Source organism: Falco punctatus (assembly GCF_963210335.1).
Source record: "Falco punctatus genome assembly, chromosome: 4".
In the NCBI taxonomy this organism is placed as follows: Eukaryota; Metazoa; Chordata; class Aves; order Falconiformes; family Falconidae; genus Falco; species Falco punctatus.
Window position 1 is genome coordinate 90,419,720 of NC_137583.1, and position 22,336 is coordinate 90,442,055.

A 22,336-nucleotide genomic window follows, 5' to 3' on the forward strand; every position below is an offset into this window, starting at 1 on the left:
AACTGCAACAGTCCAGGACTCACTGGAATGTTGTAAAAAAACTTCTACAGAAGTGGTCTCTTTCAAGTTGAAGATTGGGGAATGGCATAATAAAAAATAAATTGTTTTTCCCCTTTTTGTATTAGAAAAGCCTCAGGCCATAAACATCTTGAAAGAAATGATTTTTTTTTTTTTTACCATTCTGAATGGATCAGAGTTGCTTGGAAAAAATCATATTGTTGGTACATAACCCACAAGAGCAGCAGGGTTTAGAGTCCTATTTTTAGTGTCAGTAAGTCTACCAGCTTGGTACGCTGGGAAATCCCCAACTTCTGGCACCTAAAGGTTAATATTATCAGCTCTCCAAGAACTGGTTTAAAAGATATTTTAATTCCATTAGCTCAGCTTGTGTTATCAGTTGTAATAATAATAGTAAATTTATTACTTGTATTATCATAGCCCCTCAAAGAGCTGGCTAAGACTGTTATTTTCTGTAGCTCATGCTGAAACTTAGGGGGTTTTATTTTCCCTTTAAACTTAAATTCAGCCTTTCCACTAAACTGATCAGAAGGGATCTTTCTACCTCATGTGTTTTAGTAAACCTCATAAGCCAGGTTATAGTCTTGAAGCACATTTTAGAAGAATCCTCAACTCTTAATAGAAAGGACAAAAAATACTCTTTCTACAGGAAGCATCTATGTAGTTAAATAAAAAGTCATTGATATTTGATGTGCAGTTTTGGTATGGACCAAAACCTTTGCAAATTACTTTAAAGATGATCACAGTTAAAACCCATGGATTGTAATGCCAACAGGCGCCATTTGTAACACAGATTTACCATCCTGCCATCAAAATAATAACTTGGTGTATGTGAGCATGCAAAAGACTTCCATATCTACTTAAAGATCCTGTATCTACATACCTGCTCATGTGCTTTTGTTGGATCTTTTTATTTGCTCACAGTTTATGAGACCTGGGGGTTTCTCATTTTCCAGCTTTTCTTTGCAGCCGTAACAGCTGGAAACATACATGTTTGTGGTTTGTTGCTTTTTGGATTTTTTTTTTCCTTTTAAATGAAAGCTGAGATTCTTACTTAGTGACATGACTGAAAAGACTGGAGCTTAAAAAAAACCAAACATCAAAAAGAAAAGGAAGACTCATGATAAAATTGCAAGAGCTGGCTACACTGACTCCACTCCACTGAAATTAATGATAAAAGTGTCATTGACTTAGTGGGACTTAATTTTGCCCTCAGAATGAAAATAATGCAATTATATTTTGAGTCACTGCAAGGTTAAAGTTATGGTTGCTGAGATGTCCTAACCTTCATTTCCATACTTGATAGTACTTGAATTCCCCCTAATAAAAATGTTACCCGTTCTCTCCTCTTCATACAACAGTTGGAATAACTTCAGTGCTCTCACAGCTTGTGAGCCCTCACCCTACAGCCAGGTGCAGTCAGTCCCTGCTCATGAACTTTCTGAAGGATTTTTAGATTTTTGGTTGTTTCTTTTTGCCTGAGAATAGATTTAAGAGCATATAGACAGTTGATGATTTTATTTTTTAAGGCTGTGCTAAAGTTGTGGGCATGCCATGGGTCTGCGTTTTATGGCTGATGCCAGGAGATGCTGTCCTGGTAGCTTGCTGTGATTGCTCTGATGACAGTAGTGATGGACGTGGTTAGAGTGCCCTTGTCATGAGCTGCCTTGCGTCCTTACCTTCAAACATGCAAATGCCAGTATTTTGATTAAAAATTTTCAGTTGGCACAAAGTAGTAAAAAGAGCAGGGAGTGACAGCAAACTCTCTTTCTGAGCCGCTTTGCTCTCCTGAGGGTGTATTCCCAGGAGCCGCAAGGGTCTGCAGAGGGGAGGGCAGGGCATGGGAGCCTTCCAGCTCTGGCTGCCTTCCATTACCTCCTCTCTGTGTCCAGTTGTGTTTTTTCTTCCTCCTCCTTTTCTGCTTGTTTCTGGGATTTGAGACTATGTTGTGCGCTCCTGGGGCATTCCAATCACCATGTGTATTTTGTCCAGAAAGAAATGCCTTGGTGCTTTATCTGGTGATTTGTTGGCTGCACAGCTTTCTTGCTCTTTTGTACAACTCTCTGTTGTGTGCCAGTTTAACGACTCAGTTAAATAACGATGGAGGTGCAGTAACCTTTCCATTGCTAAGGGTAAAATTCGCTTCCCTTTGTAGAGTCAAATACACCAAAGCAGGCCACCAAAGCAGCGCTGCTTTTCCAGTTTAACAGGTTTAGCTGATGCTACTGGATTGCCACCGAGTTTATTACAGTTTCATAACTCACCCAGGCCTGGCAGCGAATGGTTTGGCTTTCTTTTCTTCGCCTGTGCAGCGGTAGTGATAGTCATCGGGGCTCTCAGCCCTGCAGATAATCTCTTCTGGGTTATCATTTACTTACAAACAGACGTGTGAAGTATTTGTGAAAAGGCTTTTGAAGTGGCCTTGCAGGCGGATGCCGCCCAGAGCTGCAGAGCAGGCGGTGTTTACACAGGGGCAGAGGATTTCTCTGCCCGGCGTGGTTCTCCTCAAGTGCTCGTATTCTGTGGCTACGCTGTTTGCCTTTCTAATGAAGTGAACTGTTTGTTTGAAATATGTGGTAGAAGGTATTTAAACACAGACTAAAGTAAACTTTCGGGCTGTTCACATAAGCCATGCATATCTGGTTTGTGAAGTGAAGGGAAACAATCTGGCTGCAGCTTACCTCTGGGAAGGGCAGTCAGGAGCTGTTTAAACAACGAACTGGGCTGCAGCGGATGTTGCTGCAGCCTCTTACGGGCTTTTGGTGTTGACTGCAGCTCGCGTAGGCATTCCTCGGGATGCTGCCTTGGTGGAGAGCTCAAAATTACTATCGTTGTTTAAAAAGGGGATTTATTCATTAGCTGCAAAAACTTGGGTACATTCATATTTGATTAAAACCATCCCAATTAGACAATGGACCGTTGAGAGCCAACATATGCTATTGCCTTCATAACGTCATTAGTAACCCAGAGTCCCCACTTTGAAATAAGATCATGCCCGAGTGCGCAGACATCTGTTTCTGCCTAGCCAGATGGAGGTCAGCAATATAACTTAAACTGCTAATCCTCATTGTGGAGAGGGGAGTGGGAATCTGAGGAAGGTAGTAACAAATGAACTCGGATCCTGCTCCTGGCAAGGCACGAGGTATCGATGGCTGATACAATGCTTGGAACATGCACTGCAGAGCTCTGGTAATAAGTTTCTGCCTAACCGCAAGCAGAAGTTCAGAGAGCGAAGGAGGACTGGGTGAAGTGATACTCTGTGGTTATGGCATTACAGTTTGCCTCAGAGAGCCTCACTGCTATTCCTGGCTCCGCCACGGTTGTGCCTAATGGGAGCGTTAGTCGGCTGTGGCATGACGTTTCTCAACAATGACTGGCAAAACTGGGATCTTGATGGTGGGGAGCGCTTTTCACCCCCTGCCATAGCACAGAACAATTAAAACTGGTCATGTGGGGAGTTCAGGAGCAGAGATTTCCAGCCCTGTCCAATAGAGACCATATGTTTCCATCCATCATTTATATTTTTTGGTGGGGAAGAAGGCGCCAAGTTGGTTGGGACTACAATGCTGCATCCTCTGGCATTGTTTCCCTGTGCATTCTCCTCGGGAGCAAGGGGAGTCACAACACTTCAGACTCCTTGGACTCAGCATAGAGATTAATACAAACAAAAAGTCCTTATGCTCCTGGAGTGCAATAAATATGCTAGAATTTCAATAGGATCCAAACAAGTGACAATAGTAGCATTAAGAGCTGGCACATCCTTTCTTGTTATTGACTAGAAAAGGACTGCTGTCGTCTCTGTCACAAACATTTAAACTTTTGACCTTCAACCTTTGTGTCAAACAGCTTTTCCATATGGAGGGTTACTATACCTCTTCGAGTGCCACTGCATTTAGTAGAACATCAAACACTTCACTGCTGGGAAACTGATGCTTAATACATTGGAAAAGCTCCAAGATCGCCGGAGGGTGGGACTGAGGAGAGCTGTCTCCTCTTCTTCTGCCGAAGGGTAAATGAAGTCCCCCACAAAGTCCCCCATTTTCCTATAGCCAGATTGCATCTGAACTCCGCACAGAAACGCGGAAGGGAGGATTGTGTCTCAGTGGGCAGGGAACAGACATCGCAAGTTATTTTTATTACCACCATGTGCTTGATGTTAACCATAGACCAAAGTCCTCTTTTGTGCACTGTGATGTGTAAATGTACAGCTGAAAGTTGTGCTTTTACAGGCTTGGGAAGTCTTCATGCTTGTGCTGCAGAGCTGCATGGGCTGAAGGCCTGCAGCTTGGGCAGTGCTCTTGTTGATGCGCTGGCTGAGTGTCAGGGGAAGGGGTCTGCAGCCATCCTGGCCTTTGGGAACATGCCAGGGGTGAGCAGGGCGTGAAGGGCTGTACTGGCCCCCACCACAGGTTCCTCTACCCTGGTATCTTTTCCAAACAATGACCAAAAGCAGATGTTAATGTTAAGATCACGGCACATGATTCTCCTCCCCTCTTCCCCTCAAGCACTCTCCCAACTTCCCAAAATTTGCAGTCCAGGGATTTCCTGGTCTGTAAGTGGTTTCTACACATTTGGACCCTTCCTGCCTTTCTCTTCAGTGACTTTCCCCTTGAGGCCATTTAGACTTTAGGTGTCTGTAGCCTCCTGTGGCGGTTGGCTGTGTGGCAGGGAATGGTGGTGTGTGCCCCATCCTCATATGGCTATCTTTGCCCTCTTGTGGCTCCTCTTGTCTCCTCGGAGCACCCTTGGCTTCCCCTTTGGGATGTAAAGAGAGGAATGAAAAGCAGTGGCCTCCTCTTCAGTGTCCCCTTACCCACCCAGCGAAGCAGAAGTACAGTCCTTACCCACTTCTCTCATGTTCATGGAGTTCTGCTCCACCTAATTCTGCATTTTCTCCTGTCTTGTCCCTTAACCACCAAGCTGAAGAACATGGCTATGCATAGGCAGGTAATAAAACTTTTCCTCTGGTCTGCCTGGACTGGAGGCTGGACAAAATAATGCTGTTGTAATCTGTGGCAGTGCCAAAAAGCTCAGTCAGAGACTAGGGCCCTATTGTAAGCACTGTAGACAGGTGATACAAAGACGGAAACTGCCCTGAAGAGTTTGCTTTTGTGCTTTTGCTATGTGAAAAAATCTTTGCTGATGCCATGGGCTGCTTTGCCTGCTACTGCATTTCTATGCTTCTGCCTGCATGCCTCTGTTCTCCCATTTTTCCTTTTCTCTTAAGGGGAGTGTTTTTCGTCCCTGGTGAGGCTGGACCTGCCCCTGCAGCCTGTGACACTCAAGTCCTAGCAGTGAGGCTTGTGCGAGTAGGACACAGTGCTCAGGAAATGCCGGAGCGGGTTCTGCAGCCAGGTGCCCTCTGCAGCTGCCTGCCCCTACTCCGCAGCTCTAATGCCACCAGGTGCAGCATCTGGTTTTGACACATCACGCTGCTCAGTGCCGTCCTCTCAGGGCATAAGGACCACAAGCATTAACTGAGCTGAGGTTGTCAATTCTGATTTTTTTGATTTGTGTTTTTCAACAAGTAAGCTCAGACAGACATCCCATTTCTCAGTGGTGGTGCGAGCTGTAAGTGGGTGATGTAAAGGCTTGGCCGCTTTTGGTAAGGAGCACTTAGCTCCCAAAGCAAGAGAATCGTAGGCCTGATCCTGCTGCTCTGTCTGCAGAGAAAAGAGAGGGGATGAAGGTGAAGGTGTTGATATGACTTTGTGAGGAACTTTCCATACACTGTAGAGAGAAAAGCCCTTTTGTGGGGAAGAGGAAATGGGGGGAATCCTAACAATAATCCTAAAAACCCAGCAAAAAGCATGGTTATATCTAAAGCTGATACTCTCACCCTGTGTCTGAGTAATAGGAAACAAAGAAGTTGTCTGCAAAGAAAAAAAACACTAGAAAAAGATCATGAGCAAAACCCAAGATAGATTTGCAGAGAATGAGCAGATTTAGGCAATTGAACCACTTTTTAAAGGAATTAAAGTATAGTGAGTAGTGGATAAAATACTGTTAAATCAGGCTCTTCATTAGGACTTTTCACTGAAGAGGGTCGTAGTGCCTCAGAAGAGATATCTCTGTGTTAACAGTGGCCGGACTGAGTCACAGGGAAGTGATGTAATTTGACTTTGGCCGTTTTCATTAAAAATGTTTGCCTCAGTGCTTGGCTTGAAAAAACCAACTCAGATTGACTGGAATATCGACAATATGACATTCTCAAAAATAGGCTGAATGAGCATTTAGGATAAATGTCAATAGGGCAAATTTAGTGAACTTGCCATACTTTCCATCTTCAGTAATGATCTGAAACAAAAAGTACCCAGCATAAAAATGAAACATAGGGGAGAAACTCTTTGAGAAGCTGAAGGAGGACGAGGGAACAAGGAGGAAGAAAACAGCTTAACTTCAAGTATTTAGAAATGTCAAGAAGTAATAACCAAAAGCCAGTTTGTGTTGCCTTTACTAGACTTGAGTAGTGCCCATTTCACCAGCAGTCCTCTAGAAATGGTAGGGTAGGTTGCTGCCATGGGATGAAGGCACTGTCTTATAGTGGGAAAATGAAAGGTAATGGTATTTGAGTCTGTATATAAGAAACACATACACCTGATGGAAAGAGAAATTTGCAGAAATACGTTATTCATATTATAAATCTCTAAGACTACCTCCTAAACAGTGTCATGTCAGCCTGCATGAAAACCTGATGCCTGAGAGTTGCAGAGGTGACAACTGTATATCTCTCCCAAACTGGAAGAAACTCGAGGAGCAAAACCAAGTGACTGTGATTAATTTAGAATATGGACATAGAGATTAAAGGATGCAATAAAAGTATATTATTGAGTGGCCTGACAGCACATGTGATAGCTATCTGCTCATCTGCAAGAGCTGGAAGAGTGTAAACACCACAGAGGGAGAGTAATTACTAAGGATGGTACAGAGAGAAACTAAATAATTATGAATATTTGGATGAAATTTAAAAAAATCGGATTGATCACAGGGAAAAAGAAATTTCTCCAAGTGTTCACTTGATTGTGCATCCCGTAGAATCTGAACTGTTTTAATATCTAAAAATAGCTGTAATTGATTTAATTATGCTTTTCCCTCTCTAATTCCTATCATGCCATAAATTACTCATCAAAGCTGCTAAGTATAACCTATTTCTAAGTCTTTAACCCTGTGGTCCAGATCAGACCTTCAGCTGCTGGAAATCTGTTTAGCTACGGTGATTTTCATTGTGCTATGCTGATACCCAACTGTTTGAGATTTGTCCTTTCAAATAGCTTTTAATCTTGATTCTGGTATGCAGAAGAGCACACAGGTCTCTGAAGTTTGTGAAGCGGCAGCATGGGTCAGTCTGCAAATGTTATTTGTTTAAATGATGCTTTGGAGAATGTCACCAAAGCTTGTTGAATTATCCTACTTACAGTTATTTGTTCCCACATCAAATCAGCAGCAATACAAGGATATATATATTTTTTTTTTTCTAGTTTCTAGCTTTCTGTTACCGCTCCTTAGCCACATTTACCTTTGCTTCTTAGAGATATTTGTCATTGCTGAGTTAATGTGTGCAGCTGGTAGCAGGGCATTTGAATGCTTTCCTTGAGCTGTATTGAGCTGTAGGAAATAACCAAGCTGTTGTGTGGCAGCTCCTTGTTCCCACTGGTCAGGAAGCTCACATTAAACCTCTGCTTAGGAGTAGTTCGGAGTTGAGAGCCTTACTGTGAGAGTTCTCCTTTAGTTCTCTCTAGTGTGGATCAGGATTTATTTCTTTTACAATCTTTTCATTTCCTTGGTTTCCACTTTGCAGCTCACCTTCAACCACTGGAATTTGTTGCTTTGTGTTACAGAAATGGGTACGCACACATAGATAGTTCGAAATTATTTGTGTATATGTTGTGGTTATGCATCCAGTTGCTTGCTACTCATAGAGAAGGAAACACTGATGATGTGATCCTTCATACATATGTGTAGTCAAAGGTAGGAAGCATTCCAGAGCAGCTGGGTGAAGCCACTTGTCTGGGACTGTTGAAAGTTAAATATGGATGCTTGGGTTTTTTTTCCATAATTTGGGGGGTGTGTGTGTGTGTGTTTTAAAGTAGTGGAGGATGCACTGACACGTGGTGGCATGATAAGTTAGGGCGAGCAACAGCAAAACAGCAAGCATGTTACAAGGCAGAAGCTGAATTATTATTTTGCTGCAGAGTCCATCAGAGGTAGCAGAGGGAGGGATTTCTTTTGTCAGCTCCTGGCAGAGGACAATTTATCATTTTCTTGTGGAGACCACATTATTAAGTTTGTTAAGAAATGCTGCGTGGGATTGAGAGGTTATGAAAAAGATGAGCTGAGCCAGCTGCATTAGATGAAACAATGTTCCCGCCAAGTAATGTGGTGATGAGGCTAAGATGTCTTATCATCCTCATCTTTACCTGAAAGCATGGGCAGTGTACAGGCGCTGGCTATGTGCAACTGTTGCTCATGTTCATGAGGGTTTTCTAAAGTTGTGTATAGGATGAAACAGCAAGTATTGTTTGGGTGGAAGAAGCTACTGAGGTGGGATCTTCCTGGTGCATTTCCAACAATTTCCTCTTTATTCTTGGACAAACTGTGCTGGTGGAGTGTCTTAGCTTTCCTCTGAAAATGCGTGTCCTGGGGCGCTGTGGGGCGGCAGTGCTGTGCCCCCTCTGCTCACCGGGCAAGTTCGTGACTGCATGGTCAGGGCAGCACAAGGAGTCCTTCCTTCATCTGCCAGAGTCCGTCCCTCTGGAAACAGCAATTTGAAGTCACTGGGCTGTGATGAATCACGAATTACATTTTTAAAGAATATGAGACTCTTCAGTCCAAGGTGTTGTGTACATGCAATATATTTATTATTCTGCAAGTCTGTCTCTTATTACTTTTTTTCTTTTTTTTTTTCTTTCTTCTTTTTTTCGGATGGGCAAACGGCAGGGAGCACTGGAGTCAGTTGAATGGACTTGAGGAAGTTTAGTTAATATTCCAGAAGGCAGTCCTGCTCCTCAGACAGCAGAGTTGCAGTGACTGAGAGGAATAATAAAACATTCAAACTGAAATCAATCCAGCAGTTATTTAGCCAATACCTGCAGCAAATTTGGCATATTAGAGACCTCTCAGTGCCAGCTGATGAAATAATTTCCAGCCACTTTTCTTCCAGCACACCGGTAACTGCTCCTCCTTCGTGTGTTTGGCATGATGGTTGTTGTGGAACTACTAAAACCAATAAAACATGTTCCCACAAGGTGTTTAAGTTTACAAACTAAAAAGTGGTAAAATGGATGGCAGGGATATAAGATGCCCCGAAGTCTTAATTTTCAGTTTTGCACAGGTAGAAATTATTATTCAGCCATAACAAGAGGCACGGAGCTGGAGCTGTGCTCTAGTTTGTGAGGTTTGGCTGGGAACTCCTGTGGTTTATTTTTAAGATGAGCGTACAGGCTGTGCAAGCACAAGCAGAGGGTAGGGAGGGGAAGTCTGATCATCATTAAGACACGCGGACATGGAAGGGATGTGATCTGATTGAAGATTTTGGTTTTCTCTGGAAGTGGTATATCTGCTCTATGTTATCACAATTAACATTTAGCGATACTGAAATGGAGAGGACTTACAAATTAAAAAATCTTTTTCTCACTCTGTCTGTTTCTTGGCTTTATCTATTTATTTGATTTTCTTTTTTTGGTTTTGCCATGGCTTTTTCTTTTTCCTACTTAAAATCTCCTTCTCTGTGAAGTCAGATAGTGAGTAGGCGCATCTGTGTCAACACGACAGTTGCCACACTGGAGGTGTGCATGTGCATACGTGCACACACAGAGGGACACACACACAGGAGGAGGGGGAAAAGCCTCCTGAGATAACTGGCTGTAGCACACCAGTGGATCAGCCTGCAAATAAGCAGTGCTGCGGGTGGCAACCAGCCACGCTGAAGCAGCAATGCCAGTCACCTTAGGGAGACCCTTCAAAGTGCACAAAGTTACGTGCATGCATTAACGTGTGGCTGTGGCTCAGTCATTTTTCTTCCTGATTCAAACCTTTGTATAAGCAGACATAGAGAACTCACCCCTTTTTGAAAAAGAGCTAACCACAGCCCCCCAGCCCCCCAAAGACAACATGTGCTCTTATTGAGCCCTAACGCAAGCTGTAATTAAATAGAAATCCAAAATAAGATCTTTGTTTGGCAAAAAAAACCCCTAATTCTTCCCACAAAACCTGGCAATACCATTACGTTCAGATCAGTTGAAACGAATGTACATGAAGAAACAGTGGTGCCCTTAGGGACTCTGCAACCTGAATATTAGAAAATTCCCATCTGGTGATCAGCTTATGAACCAAAGGAAGTGTAGAAATTTGCTGGCAAACTCTTCAAAACTGTTCTGCATATTGAAAAGACATTAGCGGGGAGGCTATATTTTGCCTGATATTGTTTCTGTTACATCTGGTGTGGAAGCTTGGTACCACTGAGTTCAGCATCAAGACTGTAATGAATTTAAGTGGGAAGGAGATTTCACCTCAAATGAGGTTATATCTGAGACAGAGTTTTGCACCTGGCTCAGTTCTGACATTTAATTTGGTGAGCTGATTGTCCTGAGAACAAATCTGCTAAAACATAACAAGGGCTTCCTGTGTTGGGCTTGAGTCCTGTGTTTGCTTGGCCCTGATTTCATGACACAGGTGCAGGCATCAGGGCCATGCTGGGCACATTCAAGCCGATGCAGGCATTTTCTACAGTAGCAAATGTTTTCTTGACATGCTGAAAAACATAGCCTGTTGTTTCAGCGGCCATCTTCCTCAAGGGTTTGGCAGGAATCACAGGATGCTAGAGCAAGTTGGTTAGCTCAGGGCAGGGTGTGGACCACCACAGCTGAAGTTTCCAAATGTAGTGATCCCCCAAGTAAGGCTTATCTGAGAGACTACAGAGTCTACAGAAAAGTAACCCTTAACTTCAGTGAGCTTTGGAGCAGCCTAACCTCTTTGCCTTTGCCTCAAGATACTGCACGGCACCTGGCATTGTCTACCTTTCCACCGAGTCTTTCAGTGAATTGCTGCTACCTGCTCCATCTCATCAGACTTCAGTTCAGGTTTGCTGTTCAGCAGCGAGGAACATCCCTGTCATTTCTCCCAGTCTCCTTCCCTTGATGTTGCAGCAGAGCCCTAGGTTGCTGACTTTCAGAGAACAAGTGTAGGTCTCTTCTTTTTTCCTGTATAGGAGTGATTGTAATTTGAGAGAGATGACCCTATTCACTTTAAGAAGGCGAGAAAGATTCTTGAAGAAGAAATAAAAAGGCACATTTTACACAAGAAGAAGTCAGCATAAATTGACATATTTTCCAGAAAATCTCACGGTGCTAAAATTGATGAGTTTGTAGCATTTCAGGCAGTTGTATCTCCCCATTTTGTTTTGAGGAGACCCAGTTAGCTATGCAGGAGACAGGAGAGCATCTGAAGGAAGCTTACAGTAGTAGGCAGCAGAGAATTCAGAAGGCAACAGCTAACAAATTCAGCAATGTGCGAGGAATGTGTTTAAGTGTATTTCCATTGCCTTGGCATGTCCTTGTAAGTTCTTGAAAATGGTGAAATTTAAGCACAGTGTCAGATACTTCTGCTGAATTGGAGCTGAGGGCTCCAAATACACAGGCAGCATCTGTCCGTCTCTACTGCTGCGCTGTACACTTATGTTAGGGAGTCTCTGTAAGGATGTAATTGAAGGATTGGTCCAGGAATTCACAGTTGCCTTTGGATATCTACAAGAAAACTGCCTGGCATACGCTGCGGTAGTTTGCCTCTCAGCCAGAATTTTTAAGAAGTTGCAAACGATAATAAATAATTTCCCTCGCGGAATAGGCAGTTAGATTTCAGTCAGTTTATTTTGGTGAGAGGAGTGCCTTTTTACTAAGGGTAAGAGTTTTATTTCTTGCAGTTTATATAAGAAATGTGAAAATTATTATAGTCAGAGCAGGTATCCTGTCTTTTACATTAAGTTGCCCTCTGGTTTTCTAGATAGGTAGAGCATCTCTCACAACAGCCAGGAGTCAGGTAGGTAGGTCTAGATTAAATTCTAGCCCAGGGGTCCTCAAACTACAGCCTGCTGGCCAGATACGCCCCCCCAGTGTCCTCAATCTGGCCCCTGGTATTTACAGACACCCACCCCCCCTGCCCCGCCGGGGGTTGGGGGGGAACCAAGCAGCCACAGATGACTGCCTGACACTTCATCCGTGTGCTGGCCCCCTGGTTAAAAAGTTTGAGGACCTCTGTATCTAGCCTGTGAATAGTCTCACTCATTCTTTACTCAGCTACAGCATAAATAATAGCAGCAGAATGTGCCTGTAATATTCTGATGGTGCCTTTAATGAAATAGTTACTGGGTGGGTTATGAAATAGCAATGTGAAACTGGCTACAGCCCAAGTTACTGCTTTGTAAACTTCTTGCTATGTATTTCCATATAAATACGTGTCAACCGATTACATTTTTATGGAGTTTCAAGTGAATTCCAAGTGAAGCCCTGGATGATGAGTGCTTTGGCAGGTCTCTGTTTGATCTAAGAGTCTTTCCATATAAATATTCAATGCTCTTCAAAGTGGAGTGGTTTTGGGCCCCCAAGCATGTAGAATTTACTGCCTATTTCTGTGCTGAGGGCTGACCCAAACACAGCAGAATTTGAATTCCCTCGGTAAAATTGACTCCACTAGTTCTGCACATTATTCTCCCTGTCTCCCATTTAGCATGTTAGTCTGCTGACAGTAGAGTACACAGCACTTAGCAGCTGGTTTGTGGAACCATCAGTCAGGAAATTATATGATAAATAGGAGGTAGCCAGGTTTAGTGGCACTTTATTCTGCTTCAGCAGTTTTAGCCTGACTTTGGAAAAGTCATCATGTGGTTTTTCTTAAGAGTTGCAACAGGAGATGGCTACAGTGTAGTAACTTATTACACATACACTTGAGTTATGATGTTCACCAGCTGTATTGCTCATGTGTAAATAATAAACTGTGAGATGGATAATTATGTTGGGTTTTGATATGCAGCTCTGCTCTGGTCGGCACAGGGCTGACAGAGACATCTCCCGGTACTGTGATGGAGTACGGCTGTTTCCCAGATGGAAACTGCAAACAAGATGCAACCAAGCTATACAAAGGAGCTTAATGTGAGAGGACTCAAAAAGGTACTTTTGGGGATTTGTATCCCATGTGTACAACTTGTTGGTGCCCTGCACTGCACAGGCCCCACAAAGGGGAATACTCTTTTTGGGTCCTTTAATGCTCATTTTCCATTTCCCAGATAGGGGAAGATAGATGATCACATTCAGAAGTGTTAAATGGTGTTTCACTGCTTAAATATTGGAACTGTTTTTAATGGGTGGCTGCTCAGGCTGGATGAGGGTGGGACAGTGAGGAGGCATGGCATCCTGAGCGGGATTGCTTGCCTTGGCCAGGTGGAGCCCATCCTGTCTGACCTGAGTAAGGGTGACAAAATCTCTGTGGTCTCACCTGTGCTCCCCAGACTCACTCTCCAGAGACAGGTCAGGCAAAGAAAGACTTGCCTGTGCACAGTGACTTCCTTCTTTGCTGAAGAAAATGGTGGCAGAGTTTTTATGGTAAAATGCCAGATGTCTGCTTTAAAACCTCCTCCCTTTGACTTACGCCGCTGTAGTCAAATACCAGCAAAGTAGGGCACAGAGCAAGCAGGGAGATGTGCTAAACCACACTTCCCATGCCCCTTTTCCCCTGCTCCGCCTTGGCGGGTGGTTAGGAATGTGTTTCAGAAGGTGGCAGCGAGCATCCTCCACTTGGGTGATGAATGACACTGTGTTCACAGGGGTACCTGGTCATCTGTGACCCACCTTTGCTTCTGCTGAAGCCCAGGAGTGCTCAGCATGGGGAGCGAAGCTTGTAACAGAGTGCATGCCAAGGTCCAGTTAGTGCAGCAGAACCAGAATTAAAGCTACTGCAAGTTTGAGGTCCCAGCTCCCTGGAGTAAGCCACAATTATTTTTCATTTATGGTGCCTAAGCCCCAAGCCAGTAAATGGCAGAAATGTGCTGTGGCTGATCACGCTAGTGATGTTTCACAAAATCAAGCCATGAAACTGGACAGACTGTGTTGATGTTTCCAGATTTTCCTGAAATACTGGGAATATCTCCTCAGAACTGTCACAAGTTCCCCTTTGTGCCCTCCATTTACTCTCTCAGGGCCATGAGGTTTGTTCCTTTAGTTCTTTCTCCTGCTTCAAAACATAATGATAAATTAACCCAACTTTTGACAAACACCAAAGGCAGAACTCCTTTTTTTTTTTTTTTTTTTTTTTTTTTTTTTAATAATCATCTCCAGTCGGTGAGGGAACTGCTTTCACAGGTTACATAATCAAACAGGAGGATGACGTTTGCTGAATAGGAAAGGCAGGAAATACGAAGATACCTTGAAGAGTCAGCAGGCAAAACTGAAATAGGTGTAGTTTTACTGCTGGTGCGTAATTAAAGTTTTCTTTCTTTGTAGAAGAATTTTAGTAAATACATGACATGACCTAATGTCTGTACTGCTCCACTCTTGGTGTCGAATAAACACATGACTTCATCCAGAGTGGCAATCGGGTAATAACTGGGCAGGATCAGTTTGTTTCATGCCGCAGAAGATACTCAGCATCATGTTTGAATTTTTGAACATTTGGGAGGTAGCAGCGAGCAGCGCGGTCAGCAGTAGCCTCCTCTAGGCACACAGCTCGCCCGGGTGTGCTGGTGTGTGGAGCCGCGGTCCGTGTGCATTGTTTCCTCCAAGGCTGGGAGGCAATCCTGCTGGAAAAGTGGTGGGGAGCTGCGGGGCGGGCTTTTGCTGGGTCCCACAGGGCAAGAGCCCGGTGGGGGCGGCGAGGGCACATTCCCCCTTTTGTCAGCCAGGTTGCTGAGGCTCTCTGGAAACAGTGGGGAACAGGAGTTCTGGCAGCTGCAAAACCCCGTCCTGCGAAAATCTTGGAGGAGACGAGCAGGGGAGCTTACTGCAGCTGCGGGTCCCCGGGTCTCCAGCCATGGGGACAAAGAAAGCCCCCTTCCTTTTTAAGAGCAGCGTATGAAATTAAGTCTCCCTGTCCTCAAGCACATTCCTCCAGATGTGACCATCAGCCATCGGTGTGAAGCATTTAAGCATCTCCGGTATAGCCTTTCCCAACTGCATTTCCCTTTTAACTCCATTGTCTGATTTACTCCAGATAGTCATTTCTCAGCATATCACTTCAGTTCTGTTTTCTGTTGTAGGATTGTGTGTACATCTCTGAGGGTATACTTTTTTTTTATTGTATTGTGTTCTCTGCTTAGGCTTTTGGTCCTGGAATGATTATTTTTTTTCTTTTTAAAATAAAAAAATAAATAAATCAGGAGTGCTTATGAAAGGCTTGATGGTCCTTTTGATCTGACGCTTCACATATGGGCACATAATTATTTATTAACAACTTCTTTACGTCCCTTTCCATTTAAGCTATAAAAAGAGAATATTAAAATTACTAAATACATATTCATGCAAACACTGTGGGCCAAAATCTCCTCTCGGACAGACCTGACTAAGCGCAGTGGGGAAGGAGAATGCGACCCGTAAGTCGTAGCACTGTTGACACAATGCTTTTCCATATCTGTTCCGTTTTTATGAGTGTTGTTTTTAAAGAGTTGTTGGAGATACTCGATCTGGGAACCTCGTTTGTTTTTTCAGATCCGCCTCACCTCTTTCCAGCATTCCACCCTCCTGTACCAATTGATGCGAGACATCATGAGGGACGCTACCATTACGAACCATCTCCCATTCCTCCTCTGCATGTGTGAGTATTCAGTATTTCCCCTTGTTCCAGCTGCCTGGAAGATTGGGCAAGTATATGAACCTTTGCGGTGCTTAAAGCCATGCACCTGGCACCCTTTGCCAGTCTTGTTGGAGAGCGAGATGTACCTTTAGAAAGTGTCAAGGTTACCTCTTAGTGAGGTAAAAGCCAGGCTGGTGCCTGAAAAATTCCTGTTACAATAGGTGGCTGTTACCTAAATGTTTTGCTGACATTTATTCTGTGTGCTGTCATTCTATAAATATAAAATTAAAAAGTGCTGAACGCTGTGAAATAGAGACAGGCAAAGCATGTATTTTGTCTATATTGAGCTTAGGATTCTTCATAGCTAAAATTTCCTCTCATGCCAAAGGTGTTTGTTTTCTTTTCTGGCGACTGCTATGAAGCATAATGAAATTTTTGGTAAATTTTCATAGTCCCTGTTGTGTGCATGCACAGGCAAATGGTTGATTGATGGGAATGTCACCCAAACAAAATGGCAAATGTGATAGAGCACATGGTTTACACAAAGATAAAAGAAATGAATACGAGTGATAACATGCATTAGAAAAGGGCACTAGTGGTGAAATCCTGTAGAAATAAATATTATCTTCTTCTGTATGGGGAGACAGATATCAGCATTGCAGAATAAAAGAGTTATGTTCAGAAAACTGCTATGTACCATTAAAAATGGAGGTGAAAAGCAGGGCTTAGTACTTCGCTAAAAGTCTTGATACATACGTTTAATCATACCTACTAAGCACCTCTCGTACTGAGAAAATACAAGAAGAAAAGCACAAGTAATACTTAGAAGAATAATGCTAGTTGTTTAGATGGCAAATTGCTTTGCTATGGCTATTAGTTACAGCTGTGTAATTACATATATGCAGAAGAAAAATGAAGTTTTTTAAACAAGTCCTCCTCTGTGAGAGCAGAATTAATTGATATTAACAATCCTAACTACATGCCCAAGTACACACACAATATTTTACTAACAGGTTTTTTTGGGTCAGTCTTCTATAACTAAATTGTAATTTCAGAGAAAATTTGCCTGGAGGTAAGTAATAAATCTGTGATGCAGTCTTCTTGGGCATTAGAGGAAAAGTGGATATTTATAGAAAGAGAGAGTACAGAAACTTGTGATTTATTCCTCAGAGTTCCTCTTGGTGCATCACTGTTAACACCACAGTCAACCACGTCATAAAATGTACTCAAATATATGCTTATATTTTCTGGGAAAAAACATGTAAGCTGAAGGTGGCAGGCTCAGACAGAGTCATTACGTGGTCATCCTAGATTTTGCAGTGCGGTGAATGTTCTGCTTGGATGTTTTTGGGAGCTGGGGGGATGATCCTACTCCTTCTGAAGCTAGTGGAGAATTTGTCTTTGTCTTCGGTGCGAGGCAGACAGAGTAGGGAGCCCCAGGAAGTGTTTTAAGCTGCATCAGCAGAAGACCATCATCCAAAACCTGGATACTGCAAGGTTAGCCGTCGTGGAGGTTTCTGGATCGCATGCCATGTGAGACCCTGCCTGGCAGCGCTTGCTGTGCTGAGCCCTCTCCAAAGCCTCAGCCCCATGAACTCAGTCCATGCCATGACGCCAGTGCACCCACAGGCAGGGCTTTTGGGTGGGTAGACCACTGTTCCTGGCTTTGGGTGACAGTGGGAAATTGGGACTAGCAGCCTGCACTGCTAAAATTGCCACGATTTCTGTGAGAGCCCCAAAAGATCAACGTTGAAAAAGCCTGCTTTGTGCCTCATTTGGCCTTCAGTGGTCATCCCCTCTGACACCAAAGTCAATGACCCTTCTGCAGAAGGGTGCTGGTGCTGCATGGACCCGCTCCTTGCCACACTCCGTGGTGCGGCGGTGATTCAGCCGGGCCCTGCAGAGGCTTTTTAGAGAGGGGGAGATCTTCGTGTAATGCGATACAGCTTTAGAGGTGCACCCTGATGTCAACGCAAGCTTTACACTCAAAATTTCCTTGATACCGGCTGTTTATTTTTCCATTAACTTCTGTCAATCCTTCCACTCGTTTGGTTTTTGTCCTCATTGGAATGATGAGCTGTAGTGGACCCTTGGAGCCCTTGTAGTCAATATAATTAAATGTAAATACACAATCAAGTTAGAAAAATGGGTTGGACTCCAACAGTTTCTTTGTGGATGTTAAGGTTTGTCATGGTTTTGCAGCTTCAGGGAATACATTTTAGTGGATGTGTAAGGTAGACGCCCATCAGTTTTCTTGCAAGTTTTACAGAGCCTGGTGTGAGTATGACTTAGGAGTGTTAGATTTGGGATTATTTGGAGCCATCATTTGAACTTCTGTCCTAACACCCATTTTAAAAAAAGAAAAAAGAAGAACGAACTGGGTCTGAGAAGTTATTTCAGAATTCTGAGAAAATGGCAAGAACATGAGTCAGGATACAAATGTTTACCTACAGCTTGATCAATGACTTCATTGTATGCGTGGTTTTCTCCTCAGCTTATAATACTCTCAAATGTGTGTGTGTAATATAAATATGGGCAAAAAATTGGCATCATTCCTGTTACCCATGCTCCCAGAAATGTGTTCCAGAACCTGTCAAGCCTTAGTGGAATTAGTTTAGGTTTAATACAAGTGCAGAAAAAATGTGGAGAGGGCCTTGTCCACATGATGCATATGTGTCCACATGATGCATATGTGTGCACATGATTTTGAACAATGGCCAAGTGAAAAAGAAAAAGGGAGGATCTTTTAAGGTGTTGCAGGGCCCTTACAGACTTGGAGCTCTAAGGAGGTATGTGTGTTTATATGTATAATTCTTACAGTTTAGTTGCTGATGGGCAGAACTGTGGTATCCCAAATTTCAGCCTGGAGCCAAATTTTACAATTTGAGTTATAAACCCCTAAAATAAGGGTTTATGTTTATGACGGAATTGCTGACAGATGCTTATGTATAGTAGGACTAGCAGGCATTGCTGTAATTATGCTATCGTATCCTATCATTAAAGATTTCAATTGAAAGAGGTTTATAAATTGCTCTTCCTCTAGATAAACCACCCTACATTAAGGCATCAACGATATGGTGCAGAATTAAATTAAAATCTCATAAAATGAAATATGTTCTGTATTAGCTGTTTGACACTTAATTTGCCTCTGAATGAGTAGAGGAAATCACAAATTAACCTGCCTTTGTTTTTCCAGCCATGGCTTATTAGGTGTTAGAACAACTGCAATTACAGCCCAATAATAACCCCCAAACCTTATGAATATGTACTGAAATGTGTCACTTTGTGTTACCAAAACCTGTTTGTTAGAACTATGTAGTTATCCTGGAATTTCTACAGTACATCTTTGCTTTATACTTCAGGGAAGGTGTATGAAACTGAAGTTGTTGTTCAGCAGCAATATATGAAAAGTGTAATTGGAGCTGGAGCTTGTGTTCCCCCCCGCCCCCCATCAAGGGATGAACCTTAATTAAAAAAAAATATTCCAGTAAACTGTAATTCAGTTTTTCTACTCTTCATTGAACTAGCAAGTTGAATTACTTGTTAAACATCCTATGATTAAAACGTACCAAAAGAAGCATGGCTTTAGTAATGCCACTTCTGCTTTCTGGGGTAGTGGTGGTGGTGGTTTTGTCTAGCTTTTTCTTAATTTTCAAAATTGATTTCTAAAGTAAAGTACTAAAGGAGAAACTGAAGCTAAACTATGTTTTGGTTCTTGATGTTTGCTACGCCATCCAGTAGAGTGTGATGCCTTCTCTGGTTGGTGTGCAGTGATTCAAAATCCTGCTGCTAATGAGGGTATTTATTTGAACATAAACTAATACTTTGAGCATGCTATTTTTTTTTACTCCTCAAGAACCAAATCATAAATTTACTGTTAGCTAACTCTTCAAGTTCCCTGATGTCTTTATTGACGTTGGCTTTGTTGGAATGAGAGTTGTTAGCAGTGAGCAGAGGAATAATAACGTTGTCTTGACTATTTTTATGACAGTGCAAGTGTGAATAACTTTGTAGTCCCACAACTTTTAAAATCTGAGTTAGCCAGGATGAGAGTTTTGATTTATTAATTAAAAAACCCCAAAGCTCCTAAGACAGAGGCAAACTGCTATTAATGGATTTAACGGCAGCGATTTAGGAAGCTACCATTCTTGGTCATTCATTCCCATACCTTTATTGAGTTGTTTTAGTAGGTTGCTCCTGATCTGCTTCCTTTCAAAGTTGGGTTGGACAGCCTTTGAAGATGACTTAACCTGGTATTTCCAGGTGCTGTTGAGGTGGCTGTGAAGGATGCACACTCCTGCGGAGCTGGGACAGGTGGCAGCATCAGGAACAGCTCCAGGGTGGTGGCCTGTGTGCATCTCAGAGCAGTTAATGCATGTGTTGTAGGAGGCTAGTAGAAAGTTAAAGTTTCAGGGCTGAATGTGCTGCAAGATACACCACGTATGTTCCAAAACATTAATCCATTTAGCCTCCGTCTCTCTTTCTGTTGCCACCCCTTTTTACATTAGCCCTGGGCTGTCAGTAAGGGAGCATGAGCAGGTAGATCTAAGGGAAAGTGCACTGATGTTTACCCATATGCTTATGGCCAGAGGAGGCTGCCCTTGGAAGAAGGAAGCTGCAAGGTAAAGCTGCTGTCTTGTAGCTTCCTAGGATCAATAATGCTCCAAGCTCCTTTTTTTCCTAACTGCTGATTGAGGCTTGCGGCGTCTGAGTTTGGCAGTCTTACGCCCTGAAACGATAGTGTGTGGACCGTTGTGCTTGTGCCTAACATGAATGCCTTGAACAGGTATTTTTAACTGTGTGAATGCACCAGTACTAAAGCAAAGCATGTGTTTTGCTTGCAGTCAGCGTCAAGTTGATAAAAAAGAGAGTCTGATTCTTAGATATGTTATTTCATATCTAATTTATACAGACATCAGTTACACAAGGGTGAAAAGGAAAGGAAAGTCAGGCCCAGACATTCAGCTTTCATCAGCCTCTGATTCTGGACCATGCAGTACAATGGGGGATGTCCAAATGCGAGAAGATTAAAGCATTGGCTCCGCAAAATATCCTTGATTATGAGAGAAACTGCTTGCCATATGTTTGATAGGACTTTCCCAGCCTCATCACTGACATTTTGATTTTTTCCTTTGCACTTTCATTCCTAAGCTCTCATTTCTTTTAAAAATCTTAGTGTTTAAACTTCTTAAATCTTTTACCTGCTGCTTTACCTCAGTGTACCTCCAAGCTGGAGACTTGGCAAGGAGTCATTCATTGATCCTTTCACAGTGGGAAGGACAGCCCCACCCAGTGTGAAAAACATCACTCCTTGAATTGGCTTTAATTACTTTACGACTTGAACCGGGAGCCAGGAGCCTTCGAAGAAGAAAGACTGGGAAGCTCTTGGGACATGAAAAGATGACTGTAGTTAGGGCTTTCCAAAATCAGCCATGAAAGTATTTTCTGTAAGCAGGGAGAAATCTTGTATTAAATGGGAAGCACCCCAAGAAACTTGTCCCTGGAAGTGAAGTGCAGCGTTGAGAACAGGCAGCTGCTAATAGTCTGGAGGATTTTTATAGCAGGTCTCTGAGAAGGAAGCAGCGTGGTCTGGTGACTTGTTAAGGTCATTCTGAGTTTGTTATATGCCATGTGTGTGTGTTATAGGCTCTGCGAGCAACGTGTATGCCTGTTAGTGACAGAGTAGTGTGGTGATGGTAATTCACAGAAGTAAAATAGCTGGGCCAGATGCCCACACATAAACTTCAGCAGATAATTTTCGTTCAGTGCCAGGCCTTTTGCAAAGCAGGTAAGAGGAAACCTGAGTCAGGACCAGGACTGCAATCTCTCAATCAGTATATGGTGTTGCATCATTTAAAACAGTGAATCAGTGTTTTGTTTAGCTGTTGGTACTTGTTTAGTAATATTTACCTTAAGACTGGCAGACCATAAATTCTCCTTTGCAAGCAGGCTTACAGAGTAGCTTCAGAAACAGACTTTTTAAGAACTTATCTGAAACTGGGAGAAGTTTGGAAAGCAAATTATTGGTGGCATATATTGAATTGCAGGGAAAAAAAGGATATGTGATTCAAATTTTTGATTTTGAGACACTTCAAAAGAAAAAAAGTAGGTAAAAATGTGGATAAAAATACATAAATATTTTTAAATGTAGCCATTTTACATAAATTCAGTTACATTGATTTGTTTAGGTAAGCTGTAGTCTGAAGTTTCTGTACACTCAATTCAACTCTTCTTTGTTTCTCTGTTCCTACTAGGAAAAAGCAGTATTGAGAAAAGAATATCTGCTGGCAAATAAATTCTAGATCAAATAAGGATTCACTGCTAAAATTCATCCTCGTTTTTAGCAAGCACATTTACATGAAAGTCAACAGAATTGCCTCTAAGCACACCAGATTACATTTGGTTCACATCATTCATCTGTTTCTGTGGCGGATAATACTTTGTGACATAATCATTTTCTCTGGGGTAGCTAATTGTAATGCCAAGGAACTACGGATTTATAAAGGAGAAACAATAGCAGCAGATAAATATTGCGTTAACAGAG

General features: G+C 42.7%; 1 protein-coding gene across 1 annotated transcript in view; it reads left to right on the forward strand.

The window, feature by feature from the left end:
- GLI3 (GLI family zinc finger 3) overlaps positions 1 to 22,336 on the forward strand; it is a 427,034-nt gene that overhangs the window by 318,043 nt on the left and 86,655 nt on the right. Inside the window, exon 5 of the mRNA XM_080382113.1 lies at positions 15,708 to 15,813. Coding sequence (XP_080238239.1) covers positions 15,708 to 15,813 — 106 coding nt within the window. The remainder of the gene's footprint in view (positions 1 to 15,707; positions 15,814 to 22,336) is intronic.